Source organism: Balaenoptera borealis (genome assembly GCF_965194805.1).
Source record: "Balaenoptera borealis genome assembly, contig: HAP1_SCAFFOLD_362, whole genome shotgun sequence".
In the NCBI taxonomy this organism is placed as follows: domain Eukaryota; kingdom Metazoa; phylum Chordata; class Mammalia; order Artiodactyla; family Balaenopteridae; genus Balaenoptera; species Balaenoptera borealis.
The window spans coordinates 106,156-122,405 of NW_028123831.1; the positions used below are offsets into that span (position 1 = coordinate 106,156).

The 16,250-nt window shown below is 46.0% G+C and overlaps 1 protein-coding gene across 1 annotated transcript in view; it reads right to left on the reverse strand.

The window, feature by feature from the left end:
• The window catches only part of LOC309621375 (uncharacterized protein), a gene marked incomplete at its 5' end in the record, with an annotated part of 93,407 nt that extends 78,854 nt beyond the window's left edge, over positions 1 to 14,553 (reverse strand). Inside the window, 2 exons of the mRNA XM_082408886.1 lie at positions 13,652 to 13,887; positions 14,248 to 14,553. Of these exons, the coding sequence (XP_082265012.1) occupies positions 13,652 to 13,887; positions 14,248 to 14,553 (542 nt within the window). The remainder of the gene's footprint in view (positions 1 to 13,651; positions 13,888 to 14,247) is intronic.
• Positions 14,554 to 16,250: the final 1,697 nt, after the last annotated feature.

Sequence of the window (16,250 nt, forward strand, 5' to 3'; positions counted from 1 at the left end):
ATTATGGGCATTGCTTCGAGGACAAGCCTTGATCTTGCATTGGACGTTACTTCCTGTCAACTTCCAGCAGCAGGAGTCTTCTTTTCAGTGCTTGATGCTTCACGAAATAGACTCTGCCCGTTGGCAGCAAATACCAGAGAGCTAGGAGACAGAGCTGGTTGCAGACCTTTCCTCTTCCAGCCTTTGGTTGCAATTGTTTGGCCCATAATTTGCTAGCTCTAGTTCCTTGGGCCACACAGGTATCCTGCCATCTCCAGCTCTTGTTATATGTGAGAGACATTCTGAACACTGTCCCTTTTTCTTTGCACAGAAGTATATACAGTGTGGCAGTTACTGTAATCTCCTCCGCCTTGCAAACAGCCACTCTAGAATCTTGGACCTCTAGGACTCTCTGTCTTGCATGCTTGGGGGCAAGGCCAAGCAAAATGAAGAGGAGAATAATTAGAGAAAGAGGAGGACGTTGGTGGAGAATTGGGAGCAGGTAAGGTGAAAGGGCACAGGAGAAAAGAGATGCATGTAGACTTTTTGGTTTCTGTGGGAAACAGGTTGACACACTTGGGCCTCATTTGGTATTAACAGAACAGAGAGTTAAAGATCTAAGTAGCTAGATAGTGTGCAGCAACTGCCATGAAGTCTGTACACTGAAGAGAACAGTCTCACATCTAGTTTTCATTTTGTTTTATGTCATAGTACCTTATTTATAGCATTCACTGGTGTGTTTGTAGAATACAGATGTTTTCAAATGCTCTGGTTTTGTCTACATGGTTATCTCCTTGTCCTGTTTGTAAGGAATCCAACATTGTAAGACATATTGCATGTTTTTCTCTTGACGATTGTTGACCTTGAAGCGTCATGAACTAACTTGAGCTGTTGGATTCTGTGGAGAAACGTTCAAAAGGGTCTGTGAAAAAGGCACTGTGGTGAGTCGCATTATGCACCCGAGCGTAAGGAGCAAGATATCTGCCACCAGCCCAGCTTGGCCTGGATTGCCTCTGTTTTAGTTCCCCTGGTTAGTGCTTTTCTCCCTAACCACTCTTGTGACTGTGATAATGTGAGTAAGGGCGGAGTTGCTAATGATCTATGTGTGAGGTAAGCTGGTTTGAGGGAGGAAATCTATGGACCTAGTCATTTTCCTTGGTGGTAAGCTTTCAGGGGTGCAGAGATGGATCTTCCTGGGGCCTTTTCTGGTCCCAGGAAGATATCGCATAGATGGGACCTCCCAAGACACACATTGAATCTTTAGGCCTGTTTTTCCTATTATGAGGTACGAATGAGTTTCTTCACTGATGGGGATGATGCTTATCTGAGAAGAAATTGTGAAAGGTGGTGTAGTGTAGAGGTGTGGCTTAAGCTTTTAAGTTTTCCTCCAGGTTTTTCCCCTAAGCTTCCTACTTCGGACGGCCTACTTACATGATACTAGTAGGTGATGTCCGGCTAACAGCTTCCTAAATATACCTGCAAGCCAGATCAGTGTCTCTTTTCTCTGTATTCCCATGGAAATCAAGAGTCCCGCCGAATTTTCCATCGAAACAGTTGATTTGTGTTGTCTCTAGGAATTCTAAAGGGCGTACCGTTGCTTCCTAACCGGTGTCATTTGGGAGATCCGCCTCTGTACGTTCAAATGATTAATTTTGAGACTTTGCTCATGTGTGCAGTAAACCCTTGAATTCCCTAAGACCTTCCTTTCCTCCATCTCCTACCCCATTAAGCCCGCTTCAGTTCATCTCCTGAATTTCTTTGGAATCTGTCAGCCAGCTCTTCCTCAACTTCCTAATACTGAACTTGCCTGTCTGTTGCGATTAGGTCCTAACTAGTGTCCATATATCTTGTTTCCTTCCAATCCACTCTTCACACAAGAAACCTTCAAAGCAAGTTGGAACGTTGCTCATAAACATCGCTCACAAACATTGTTTTGAGAATAGAAAACACACTGTTGGCCTTTAAGACTCTGCGTGGTCTAGAATCCTCTCTGCTTCTCTAGTCCCATCTTGTGCCACTTTTGCCCTCACTTTCTATGCTTCAGATACACTGAATTAACCTTAGTTCTCACTCATCTGACAGAAGTCAGTTCAGATACTATTTTTCACTGTGATTCCTAGCATTAAGGAATTTGATTATCAGGTTTTGTATGAGGACTATTTCATCAGGGGTACAGAAGTTCTGGCCATCTCTGGTTTTGGATATCCCTTATTTGTTGAGACCTTTGCGTTGTTTGGTTGCCTTTTGTCTGTTTTCCAGATGGGAAAACAGGAACAAGGGAAGTATAGGTTATTACTAGGTGGGGTTGAACAAGTGGAGCAGCAAACTGCAAAGCAGAAAGAAGAGGGACGTACTATAGAGGGATATGACTTCCATTCTCAAGGCGCCTGCATCCTGTGCAGGGAGACAGCCTAACATAAAATGTGCCTAACAACAAATATATTGACTTCTTACTAAAAATCTCCAGTTCATAGAACCGAGGGGTTTGTACCTTCTCCTTTAAAAGTGATAGTCCTGGGACTTCCCCGGTGGTCCCGTGGTGAAGACTCTGCGCTTCCAATGCAGCAGGCGTGGGTTCAATCCCTGGTTGGGGAGCTAAGATCCCACATGCTGCGCAGCCAAAGAAATTTTTGTCGAACGTTATACTCCTGTATTGTTGGCTTTAGTGGTTTAGATTTTGTTGTACTGTTAAGAAGATTTCAGTTTATTTACCGGGAACAAACAACACATAATGTAAAAATAGTTTCCCAGAAACGATTTCCATCATTCTCTTCCTCCCTTTCTCCCGCAGACTGGTGTTTCACCTTGACAAGTTCTCTGTCATTCCATAGGAAAGCTGTCTGGCTTGGAGGTTGCAATCCCAGGGAATTTTTCATCAGCGGGGAAGTCTCCATCACTACAGAGGAATCAAGGGAGAAGTCAGTCCCTGGTAAGTGAGATGCTCCCCCTAAACACCAACACAGCAGTCGTGTACCTTTCAAGGGGTTCAGGGGCAAGATGGGCAAGGCATTTCTACTAACTCTTCTTAAGGATCACGGACAGTGCCCTATGCTACGAGGTAAGCGGTGACTGCTGTAGTTCTTACTGGTGATCCTTTCCTGTCACTGATTCTCGGCCTTCTTTGTATTTCATAGGACTGTTGTCAGTCCAATACAAAATGAGTCTTATTTTTAAAAACCTGAAATGTTTTACAGAGCCTAGCATTCTCATATAGGGTCCTTTCCATTCTCCCCACTTTCCCGAGAGGCCAAGAACACTTCACACCATGAACTAGGAGAGGGGGTAGAGCCCTTTCTGATGAAATACATCAACAAAGACAGAGCCTTAGCCTGCTTGCTCTCTGGACAGGATCTCGGACCACAAGGTCTTCAATCCTGGTATAAATGAAGGAAGTGAGGACAGTTCAACTGGCACTCTCATAACAAGAGTTCTGAAACACCTTCCGAAGAGACTATAGCAGTAGATGAGGGAAGGGAGTGCTACAGTGTGGCAGTACAGGGGGAACGATCGGCTACAGCAGTGAAAAGTGTGGTACCGATTGGTGTGCTCTCGGGGTTCTTGTACATGTAGCATAGATGACCTCTACGGTGGCCCTCCCACCTTCCCACCTGCATTAGGTGTTCTTTTTTTTGTAATTTATGTTTATGTATTTATTTACTGTTTGAACTTATTTATTCTACGTATTTATTTTTTTGGCTGCACTGGGTCTCTCATTGCTGTGCACGGGCTTTCTCTAGTTGGCGGCTAGCGGGGGCTACTCTTGGTTGCGGTGTGCGGGCTTCTCATCGCGGTGGCTTCTCTTTGTTGCGGAGCATGGGTTGTAGGCACGTGGGCTTCGGTAGTAGAGGCTCACGGGCTCTAGAATGCAGGCTCCGTCGTTGTGGCACATGCGCTTAGTTGCTGCACGGCATGTGGGATCTTCGCAGACCAGGGCTCGAACCCGTGTCCCCCGCATTGCATTGGCAGGCGGATTCTTAACCACGGCGCCACCAGGGAAGCCCTAGGTGTTCTCATAGAGAGTCTAAAAACAGAGGGCACTGAGCGAAGGTAGTGGTTATTAAAGGCTCAGGATCTGAATTCTACCTGCCTCTACACCCCTTCCCAGCTGTCGATTTGACCCCATTTTTGAATGCCGACCTCATTCTTCAACTTTCTCTGGCGTTTGTTATACTCACCTTGAAAACTTGTTTCTGTGATGCGTTGAGCAGACACAGGGTGGCAGACTGCAGAGGTGGAAGCTGGTGGTCGGATATTTGTGGGCTGAATCTCCTTCGGTCCCATTCCCATTTCTGGTTGCCCAGAGGCCCGACTTCCTGTGTATGACGCCGAGCCGTAGGATTGCGGGCAGGAGCCAAGTTCTCCATACAGTAAAGACCCCAGTGTGCCTTGGTTATAGTAATATACCTGGCTCCCTTCCTGGCAGGGAAGTGGCAGGCGGCTCTGCCCCTGATTTGGAATCTGAGATGGTGTTCCCTGAGCAAGGCTGGCAGAAAGCGATGGATGTAGAGGGACCATGTTCTTGGCGTCTGAAGTTTTATCATCCTGGGCTGCCAGAAACATGGAGGAGGCAGCTGTGTGGCGGTCAGTGAGTGCCAGAGTAAAGTCTCCGAGTGAAGAAGAATTCTTTTCAGTGCTTGCTGTGATGTCCCACTCAAGAACACCTGGATAGGAAGCAGCTGAAGTGGAGATCTGGCTGTGGTCAGTAACTCCAGATAACATAGTCGTGCTAGAATGTTGGTAAAGGTAGGCACTACCCATGAGTGTCTGGAAAGGGGTACCAGTAGCCGATGCCGAACTGACGGCAGGGGCAGAGACTCTGGAGAAGTTGCAGACACTTCGTGTTAGGGAAGTTGCATTGCTCACCACAGGAGGAGAATGCTGCAGAGAATTTAGAGTTCCAAGTAGAGATGGATGTTGGAAATTTTCTGTAAGAACAAGAGGGTCATGAAAAACTCAGGGAGGTTGAGAAATTCTCACTACGTTTGAGGAACGGCATCATCTGAAGGTTCTTGCTATCAGGACACCTCTACTATCACTACTTCCTGAGAAACCCAAAATCAGACAGTTGATGATGGCTGTAAGGACTGAGCAGTTTTCCACTCTTCTCTATTAACTGCCTGTGCTCCCATCTTGGGCACAGACGGGCAGAAGAGCCAAGTGGTGTGGTTCAGAGATTGTTCTCTAGGCTGGAAGCAACCTTCTCCCTGCCCTGTCTTTCCCTTCAGCCTGCACTCGTATTGACTTCTATGCTATTTCCTAGACTGGAAGCATTTTAGAACTAGGAGGCCCTTAGAGAACTTCGATGTTCTCAGTCTCATTTCGTGAGTAAGGAAACTGAGGCTCAGAGAGGTCGGGTTGACTTGTTCAAGTTCTCTCATTATGTTAGTATCATTACCAGGTTTCAGAACCTAAGTATCCTGACTTCCTTGCCAGGACTCCACTCTGAGCATGATACTGCCAGAAAGCAGGAGAAATAGAACTTATAATATAGGCATTTTTTTTGTCCATTAGAAAACAGTACGGCTATTACCATTGTCGTCTTCGGTGTCTCCCTTTGCTTGTGCAGTTCCCACGCTATTACCTAGAGGTGACGTACAGCTCAGTCCAACTGGTGAATTGAAAGAGTCATTTTTGCCCTCTTCAAGCCCGGTTTCTCATCCTACCTCAAAATGATTACCCGAAAGTGGATTTCTTAAGTGCTTTTGGAAAGGGAAAAGTTATCTGATTACTTCAGATTCTTCACCTATAAAGTGGTTATAACACCACCACCAATAATAATAGCAGTAATAATTAATAGATGAATAAGCTGATCTATTGCGTATGATTTATATGGAGGAAGATACAATAAGTTCTAGAAAGACAAAGAAAAATCATGACAAGCATATTACGTTAACGAAAAAGAAATCCATAGATATTAATGAAAACTGGGGTATGTGGCAAGTATCGAAGCCTAATGAATTTACTAACAAATGGCATTCTGTACCATCCATGCAATATTATGAAAGTGAATTTTGCCCACTCTATTTTAGTGAATACTATTAACCAGAAAACACGATGGAGGTGATAGAGGTGAATGAATTCCTAGCCAATGCATACAGACAGAGAAGGTATGTCAGTAAAAAATGCATAACAAGCAACAGAATGCAATAAATGTGCATGTATAGGTAGCCACAACACATATAGACAAGTATTTCAATGAAAACCGGTACGAAGCAGACAGCAAAATAATAAGTGTAAAAGAGTTTCATTATTGTGCTCCTTCATATTTTTACCCAGCAAGTAAGAGGTATTAAGCCTAGGAGAAATATATATTTCAATGAATATAGCTTATATAATAAGCAGAAAGGAAGCTTAAAATGTATCAGGAAGGTTTTTGGATTTATCCTAGAACTTAGATTAGAATCATCTTCAGCATCCAAGAAGATGGCATCCCAAAACCTCAAAAAACCATCATGCCTAGAATCCAATTAAAAAAGATTTTCAAATGTAAGAAAATCCACAGGACTCCACAATATGGTTTTCGATAAACGTGGATGTTTGTTTGTTTTGTTTCTTTGGCCGCGCCGCGTGGCCCTGGCCGTGAAAGCACCGAGTCCTAAGCACTGGACCGCCAGGGAATTCCCTAAGTGGGGGGGGGAATTAGAGATGTGGGGCTTGACTTTTTCTTCTTCTTCTTCGGTAGCTAAGCTCTACAAGCGAACGATGGCTGTTGATCAATGTGCTCTCTGTGTTAGGAAGGAAATAACTGTAAAAATGAAAAGCAGCCTTGCCTTAGAACCTACATATCACACCAAGGAAAATAGTCCTTCTGATTCAATTTAGAAGATATCACTTAAAATGTTGAATTGGTGAAATGTCTACCTAGTTTAAAAATTAGAAAGAATAAAACACTGAAAAGCAGCCCCCTAGATAACCACTGTGGTTGCTTGTTTATAGGAGGCATCATTTCTAAAACGTATTTCTAAAATGTTTATATTCAAAACTGTCAAGTGGCCAACTGTATTCAGAGAGGCAATAAAAGAAAGAAAACGGAGTATGACTTTTCTGATAAGCTGCCTTTCCCGGTGATCCCCTGTTCTGGCCTTACTTTCCTTCTTAAGTCTGTTAATGTAAGGGTTTGCTACCATCAACTTGGTTTTGCCCTGCTCTGAGCAGGTTTCCCTCTGTGCTGTTTCTGCTTTAATTGAAAATCTTTGGTTCCCATCAGCATTCCATTGCAAACTCCGTTTTTCTTGAGAGCTCCTCTATGCTTTCCCTCTTCATTCTTACATTTTCTCCCATCTCTTGGTGCCTGTTGGCCTGTGCTAATGAAAACCATCCTAAACTTCCTTACGCTCGACTCTGTGCCTCCCTGTAGAGCCCAGTACTCTCCATCCTCTCTCCCTATTCTCTCTTTTCAACTAGTCGAAATCCTAGTGGAGGGAGACCATTAGAGATGAAACATCTTGGTATATATTGCTAGTTTTCTATGTCCCCTGGCTTTTCTATGTTTCTGTTGAAACACTCTTGAGAAGTGTCTGATTTCGTTTTCTACATGGGTACCCTTTAAGGCTCAATACTGGAAAAGAAGGGGATCAGAGTGATCAACCCAACGTGGTATCCTAACGTAACAGTTAAGGAAAGCAACAGGCTTTGTGAGACAGCCAGTGATTTGTCCAAAGTCACACAGATAGTAAACGTCAAAGTCAAAACTGAAATTAGGTCTCCAGACTTGTAGTTCAATACTTTCCCTCATTATTCCATGCTATTTTGAATCTCCTACTTACTCAATTTAGGGGCAAAAGAAATCGAACGCAAAACTTTCCAAAGTTTCTTTTCTTACCTGACATGGTCAGAGAAGAGGAAGCATCCACTGCAGGTACAAGGGATGAGGAGACAACACTAGAGGATGTCCGAGTGGCTGCAGCTGAACGGCGCACGTGTCCAGTACAGAGGTCACTGGTTACTGGTCCAAACAGCTCCACGGAAACCCCAAGACTCTACCAAGTGGTAGTAGGTTTGGTAGGAGAGTGATGTCACAAAGCAGGCAGTTGAAAGGTATGAGAGAGCCAATAGGGAGGTCCGATCCCCAACAGGAAGGCGGGCTTGGGTGAAGAGAGTGTAGGAGAGCTAAAACAACACCTGAGTTTCTGAGCTTTGGGGAGGAGGAAATCCTAGAAGACAGATTTACCTCCCCCAGGCTCTTCCATTAGGGAAATCATTGCCACATTTCTTACAGACGTTCATTAATACACTGAACTAAGAGTTACTTATATTCTACAGAGTATTCTATTTTATGTATCATATACTTAGAGCTATATAGATCTTCTTTAATTAATAATCCTTAGGAAGGAAAGAGCCATCTAGTTTGAACTATTACAGTTGTTCTGAAATCATATGTGTCTAATGAGTGAACTGATAGCAGCTTTTAAGGAGCCAAAGTAGGGATTAAGAAGCTCTCTTTGTAACTTGGTTCAAGAGTAGGGTGAAGTTTGTTGAGTGTACCTTGTGGAGAATGTTGTGGTCCAAGGCTCTTCTCTTTTAGTTTCTTCTCCTTGACTCCTACCTTCCTTGGGCTGGGCTAGGCTGGGGGCCAGGTTGGACTTGCGACTTAACGTTTCTCTTCCGCTTTCTCTTTTTTTTTTTTCTTCCATTATGGGCATTGCTTCGAGGACAAGCCTTGATCTTGCATTGGACGTTACTTCCTGTCAACTTCCAGCAGCAGGAGTCTTCTTTTCAGTGCTTGATGCTTCACGAAATAGACTCTGCCCGTTGGCAGCAAATACCAGAGAGCTAGGAGACAGAGCTGGTTGCAGACCTTTCCTCTTCCAGCCTTTGGTTGCAATTGTTTGGCCCATAATTTGCTAGCTCTAGTTCCTTGGGCCACACAGGTATCCTGCCATCTCCAGCTCTTGTTATATGTGAGAGACATTCTGAACACTGTCCCTTTTTCTTTGCACAGAAGTATATACAGTGTGGCAGTTACTGTAATCTCCTCCGCCTTGCAAACAGCCACTCTAGAATCTTGGACCTCTAGGACTCTCTGTCTTGCATGCTTGGGGGCAAGGCCAAGCAAAATGAAGAGGAGAATAATTAGAGAAAGAGGAGGACGTTGGTGGAGAATTGGGAGCAGGTAAGGTGAAAGGGCACAGGAGAAAAGAGATGCATGTAGACTTTTTGGTTTCTGTGGGAAACAGGTTGACACACTTGGGCCTCATTTGGTATTAACAGAACAGAGAGTTAAAGATCTAAGTAGCTAGATAGTGTGCAGCAACTGCCATGAAGTCTGTACACTGAAGAGAACAGTCTCACATCTAGTTTTCATTTTGTTTTATGTCATAGTACCTTATTTATAGCATTCACTGGTGTGTTTGTAGAATACAGATGTTTTCAAATGCTCTGGTTTTGTCTACATGGTTATCTCCTTGTCCTGTTTGTAAGGAATCCAACATTGTAAGACATATTGCATGTTTTTCTCTTGACGATTGTTGACCTTGAAGCGTCATGAACTAACTTGAGCTGTTGGATTCTGTGGAGAAACGTTCAAAAGGGTCTGTGAAAAAGGCACTGTGGTGAGTCGCATTATGCACCCGAGCGTAAGGAGCAAGATATCTGCCACCAGCCCAGCTTGGCCTGGATTGCCTCTGTTTTAGTTCCCCTGGTTAGTGCTTTTCTCCCTAACCACTCTTGTGACTGTGATAATGTGAGTAAGGGCGGAGTTGCTAATGATCTATGTGTGAGGTAAGCTGGTTTGAGGGAGGAAATCTATGGACCTAGTCATTTTCCTTGGTGGTAAGCTTTCAGGGGTGCAGAGATGGATCTTCCTGGGGCCTTTTCTGGTCCCAGGAAGATATCGCATAGATGGGACCTCCCAAGACACACATTGAATCTTTAGGCCTGTTTTTCCTATTATGAGGTACGAACGAGTTTCTTCACTGATGGGGATGATGCTTATCTGAGAAGAAATTGTGAAAGGTGGTGTAGTGTAGAGGTGTGGCTTAAGCTTTTAAGTTTTCCTCCAGGTTTTTCCCCTAAGCTTCCTACTTCGGACGGCCTACTTACATGATACTAGTAGGTGATGTCCGGCTAACAACTTCCTAAATATACCTGCAAGCCAGATCAGTGTCTCTTTTCTCTGTATTCCCATGGAAATCAAGAGTCCCGCCGAATTTTCCATCGAAACAGTTGATTTGTGTTGTCTCTAGGAATTCTAAAGGGCGTACCGTTGCTTCCTAACCGGTGTCATTTGGGAGATCCGCCTCTGTACGTTCAAATGATTAATTTTGAGACTTTGCTCATGTGTGCAGTAAACCCTTGAATTCCCTAAGACCTTCCTTTCCTCCATCTCCTACCCCATTAAGCCCGCTTCAGTTCATCTCCTGAATTTCTTTGGAATCTGTCAGCCAGCTCTTCCTCAACTTCCTAATACTGAACTTGCCTGTCCGTTGCGATTAGGTCCTAACTGGTGTCCATATATCTTGTTTCCTTCCAATCCACTCTTCACACAAGAAACCTTCAAAGCAAGTTGGAACGTTGCTCATAAACATCGCTCACAAGCATTGTTTTGAGAATAGAAAACACACTGTTGGCCTTTAAGACTCTGCGTGGTCTAGAATCCTCTCTGCTTCTCTAGCCCCATCTTGTGCCACTTTTGCCCTCACTTTCTATGCTTCAGATACACTGAATTAACCTTAGTTCTCACTCATCTGACAGAAGTCAGTTCAGATACTATTTTTCACTGTGATTCCTAGCATTAAGGAATTTGATTATCAGGTTTTGTATGAGGACTATTTCATCAGGGGTACAGAAGTTCTGGCCATCTCTGGTTTTGGATATCCCTTATTTGTTGAGACCTTTGCGTTGTTTGGTTGCCTTTTGTCTGTTTTCCAGATGGGAAAACAGGAACAAGGGAAGTATAGGTTATTACTAGGTGGGGTTGAACAAGTGGAGCAGCAAACTGCAAAGCAGAAAGAAGAGGGACGTACTATAGAGGGATATGACTTCCATTCTCAAGGCGCCTGCATCCTGTGCAGGGAGACAGCCTAACATAAAATGTGCCTAACAACAAATATATTGACTTCTTACTAAAAATCTCCAGTTCATAGAACCGAGGGGTTTGTACCTTCTCCTTTAAAAGTGATAGTCCTGGGACTTCCCCGGTGGTCCCGTGGTGAAGACTCTGCGCTTCCAATGCAGCAGGCGTGGGTTCAATCCCTGGTTGGGGAGCTAAGATCCCACATGCTGCGCAGCCAAAGAAATTTTTGTCGAACGTTATACTCCTGTATTGTTGGCTTTAGTGGTTTAGATTTTGTTGTACTGTTAAGAAGATTTCAGTTTATTTACCGGGAACAAACAACACATAATGTAAAAATAGTTTCCCAGAAACGATTTCCATCATTCTCTTCCTCCCTTTCTCCCGCAGACTGGTGTTTCACCTTGACAAGTTCTCTGTCATTCCATAGGAAAGCTGTCTGGCTTGGAGGTTGCAATCCCAGGGAATTTTTCATCAGCGGGGAAGTCTCCATCACTACAGAGGAATCAAGGGAGAAGTCAGTCCCTGGTAAGTGAGATGCTCCCCCTAAACACCAACACAGCAGTCGTGTACCTTTCAAGGGGTTCAGGGGCAAGATGGGCAAGGCATTTCTACTAACTCTTCTTAAGGATCACGGACAGTGCCCTATGCTACGAGGTAAGCGGTGACTGCTGTAGTTCTTACTGGTGATCCTTTCCTGTCACTGATTCTCGGCCTTCTTTGTATTTCATAGGACTGTTGTCAGTCCAATACAAAATGAGTCTTATTTTTAAAAACCTGAAATGTTTTACAGAGCCTAGCATTCTCATATAGGGTCCTTTCCATTCTCCCCACTTTCCCGAGAGGCCAAGAACACTTCACACCATGAACTAGGAGAGGGGGTAGAGCCCTTTCTGATGAAATACATCAACAAAGACAGAGCCTTAGCCTGCTTGCTCTCTGGACAGGATCTCGGACCACAAGGTCTTCAATCCTGGTATAAATGAAGGAAGTGAGGACAGTTCAACTGGCACTCTCATAACAAGAGTTCTGAAACACCTTCCGAAGAGACTATAGCAGTAGATGAGGGAAGGGAGTGCTACAGTGTGGCAGTACAGGGGGAACGATCGGCTACAGCAGTGAAAAGTGTGGTACCGATTGGTGTGCTCTCGGGGTTCTTGTACATGTAGCATAGATGACCTCTACGGTGGCCCTCCCACCTTCCCACCTGCATTAGGTGTTCTTTTTTTTTGTAATTTATGTTTATGTATTTATTTACTGTTTGAACTTATTTATTCTACGTATTTATGTTTTTGGCTGCACTGGGTCTCTCATTGCTGTGCACGGGCTTTCTCTAGTTGGCGGCTAGCGGGGGCTACTCTCGGTTGCGGTGTGCGGGCATCTCATCGCGGTGGCTTCTCTTGTTGCGGAGCATGGGCTGTAGGCACGTGGGCTTCGGTAGTTGAGGCTCACGGGCTCTAGAATGCAGGCTCCGTCGTCGTGGCACATGCGCTTAGTTGCTGCACGGCATGTGGGATCTTCGCAGACCAGGGCTCGAACCCGTGTCCCCTGCATTGGCAGGCGCCACCAGGGAAGCCCTAGGTGTTCTCATATAGAGTCTAAAAACAGAGAGCACTGAGAGAAGGTAGTGGTTATTAAAGGCTCAGGATCTAAATTCTACCTGTCTCTACACCCCTTCCCAGCTGTCGATTTGACCCCATTTTTGAATGCTGACCTCATTGTTCAACTTTTCTCTGCCGTCTGTATACTCACCTTGAAAACTTGTTTCTGTGATGCGTTGAGCAGACACAGGGTGGCAGACTGCAGAGGTGGAAGCTGGTGGTCGGATATTTGTGGGCTGAATCTCCTTCAGTCCCATTCCCATTTCTGGTTGCCCAGAGGCCCTACTTCCTGTGTGTGACGCCGAGCCGTAGGATTGCGGGCAGGAGCCAAGTTCTCCATACAGTAAAGACCCCAGTGTGCCTTGGTTATAGTAATATACCTGGCTTCCTTCCTGGCAGGGAAGTGACAGGCGGCTATGCCCCTGCTTTGTTCGTGGGCCTCCTGATCCAGCAGTTCCCTTGGCTCTGCCCCTGTCGTCAGCTGCCCCTAGGATAACTCTGAGCCCTAGCCACTTCTCTGGTAGATTTCCCTATTCCCCCACTACAGTCACACCTGAATAAGGCAACTCAGACCTTTCAGAGATGTGTCCTGAACCTCTTGTTTTCTGAAATACCTATCTGGTGGTTGTGAGACTTAAGGCCAGCGTCCCCGAGAGACTTTTTCTATTTCTCCTAGTAAACCTAGACTCATCTTCTGTCACCTTCAACTCTACTCCAATTGTGTTCTTTCAACCCAGACCTCTGACCCTGCTTTTTACTTCTGCCATTTCATCCTCGCTCCTGCTTCCTTTCCTAAATCCATACGTCTCTTTTGGCCTTCCTAGCCCTGGGCCAAGTTCCTTCCTCTTTGCTCAGTTTTTACCCCTTTCCTTCATTCTCCCATCCAACTTTCAGTCCTTCCTTTCTCACGCCCCAGTTAGCAGCATCTGAAAATTCGAAAGGTTTGTTACTCGTCTATTAATTGTATTCCATTTACTTACTCAGTTCTATACCTGTCTTACCTGTGTATGGAAGAACAGCTGGTAGCCAAGGTGGCACCAAGAATCCTAGCAGCTCTCACTTGACGTATCCGTAGTAGTCGGCAATTTCCATTTCGTTTTCCCTCTCGGTGAAAAATTGCAGCTTGCCCGAAGAGGTGTATCTGGCAGCATTCTCCCGTTGTTGTTGAGCCCGCCTCTTCATGGCCTCTCGCTCTGGCCTCTGCTCTTGTTCGATGGGCTTTGACATGACTGGCTCAGGCACGTTGGGTTCCCTCCATGGAACTCGTTGCTTGCTGAAGTCTTGGAGTAGAAATTGGGTTTGGAGCTTGGGTGGGGACTGGCGCTTATTCACAGCAGGGGGAACAGGCTCCCGCTGGAGAGGAGCGCCAGATGAAGTTTTGGAGGGTGCAGGCCTAGGAGCAGCAGACTGAGGGACACGAGGCTGGGTATGGTTGGTCCAAGCCGGTTGGGTTGGGTTGGTCACAGTTGGCTGAGCTGGTTTGGCGGGGCCTGGCAAAGAGGCAGGAGCTGGCTGGGATGAATTGGCTGCAGCAGGTTGAGCTGAGTCAGTAGAACCAGGCTGGGCACGGTAAGCCCCAGCAGGCCGATGTGAGGCCAGAGACTGTGGCCTCCGAGGAGCGGGTCGAGCTTGAGGCTTGTCCCAGGCAGAAAAAGGCAGAGGTATCAACTTGACCTTCCCAGGAGGAGGCCGCTCATACTGGGCTGGAGACGGACACTCTGTTTCAGCACTGCTGTCTGGTTTCTGGGCTTGGACTTGCGTTTTCTCAGGACCCTTCCCCTCACGTGGGGTATGCCGCCATGGCTGGATAGCTGGGGGTGGCTGGGGGTCTTTGGGGTTGCTTGACTTTCCCAAGAGCCGACAGGAAGAGAGCCCAGTTTTCGTCTCATTCTTCTTCCCCAGCGCATGAAGAACCTTCACAGACTCCAGCATGCGCACGCCAAGGGAGGTTCGAGGCTTTTGAAAGCTCTGTTGGAGAAGCTCAGTTTGGTGTTCCTTTCGCTTCGTGTGGGGGATTGCTGGCTTCTCTTCTGCCTTGACTTTGTTCCCTGACTGCTTGTTCTCCTCAGCCTTGTTTCTCCCTCTGGTCCTTTTGGTCTTTTCCTGCCCGTGGCTCTTAGTTTTGCTGATCTTTCTGGATGCAGCTTTCTGAGGTTTGCCTTGAGAGTGCTTGGCCGTGTTCACAGGAGCCCTGTCACTGACTGCAGCGTGGCATGTAACCACTTCTCCCCCTAACAGGCACTCTGGATTCTTTGGCTGGATTTTGGCCTTGGGAGCGCCACTGATAGGCTCAGAGGCTTTCTGTTTGTTCTTCCTGGGTTGATCAGAGGGAACCTTTATGACACTTGGCTTTTCCTGCACCTGATTCACCTTAATGGCTCTGGTGTCTTTAGCTTTGATCACGTTGGGACCTTGGGATTGATCAAGATCTTTCAAAGGATTAAAGAGCTGGGGAAGGTGAATATCCTCCGCCAGTGTAGTAATGTCTGCAAGACCACTGCTAGGTTCAATCCCATTTTCAAGTGTCCCTAGGTCCTGACGACTCCGGCTGTTCTCTCCCAGATCAGCATTTTCAGAACCAGGCTGCTCCTCTTGGCTGAGGGGATCGGTGCAGGCCAGCGGCTGGTGAATATCAGGGATTCCTAAAGGGAGTAGTGGAGGATCTTGGTTCTCTGTTGGGATCTGGTAGGCATCCAGAGGCTTTGAAAGCTTGGTTTTGATATCATCCACGTGCTTACTCTCTATTTGTCCCTGGCTTGGAGCTGGAGGCAGGGCCAGGAGACGCCTGGCACTCTGGACTGGAGCTGTCACTGAAATGTCCCCAAGTTCAGATGGTGGGTTACTCTCAAGTATGTGGCTGTTTCTGCTACTGCAGGACTTGGGGAGTTCTTGACTTTGTGTCACACAAAACGTCTGGCTTGGAGGTTGCAATCCCAGGGAATTTTTCATCACCAGGGGGGAGGTCTCCATCCCTACAAAGGGATCAAGGGAGAAGTCAGTCCCTGGTAAGTGAGATGCTCCCCCTAAACACCAACACAGCAGTCGTGTACCTTTCAAGGGGTTCAGGGGCAAGATGGGCAAGGCATTTCTACTAACTCTTCTTAAGGATCATGGACAGTGCCCTATGCTACGAGGTAAGCGGTGACTGTTGTAATTCTTACTGGTGAGCCTTTCCTGTCGCTGATTCTCGGCTCGCTTTGTATTTCATAGGACTGTTATAAGTCCAATACAAAATGAGTCTTATTTTTAAAAACCTGAAATGTTTTACAAAGCCTAGCATTCTCATATAGGGTCCTTTCCATTCTCCCCACTTTCCCGAGAGGCCAAGAACACGTCACACCATGAACTAGGAGAGGGGGTAGAGCCCTTGCTGATGAAATACATCAACAAAGACAGAGTCTTAGCCTGCTTGCTCTCTGGACAGGATCTCGGACCACAAGGTCTTCAATCCTGGTATAAATGAAGGAAGTGAGGACAGTTCAACTGGCACTCTCATAACAAGAGTTCTGAAACACCTTCCGAAGAGACTATAGCAGTAGATGAGGGAAGGGAGTGCTACAGTGTGGCAGTACAGGGGGAACGATCGGCTACAGCAGTGAAAAGTGTGGTACCGATTGGTGTGCTCTCGGGGTTCTTGTACATGTAGCATAGATGACCTC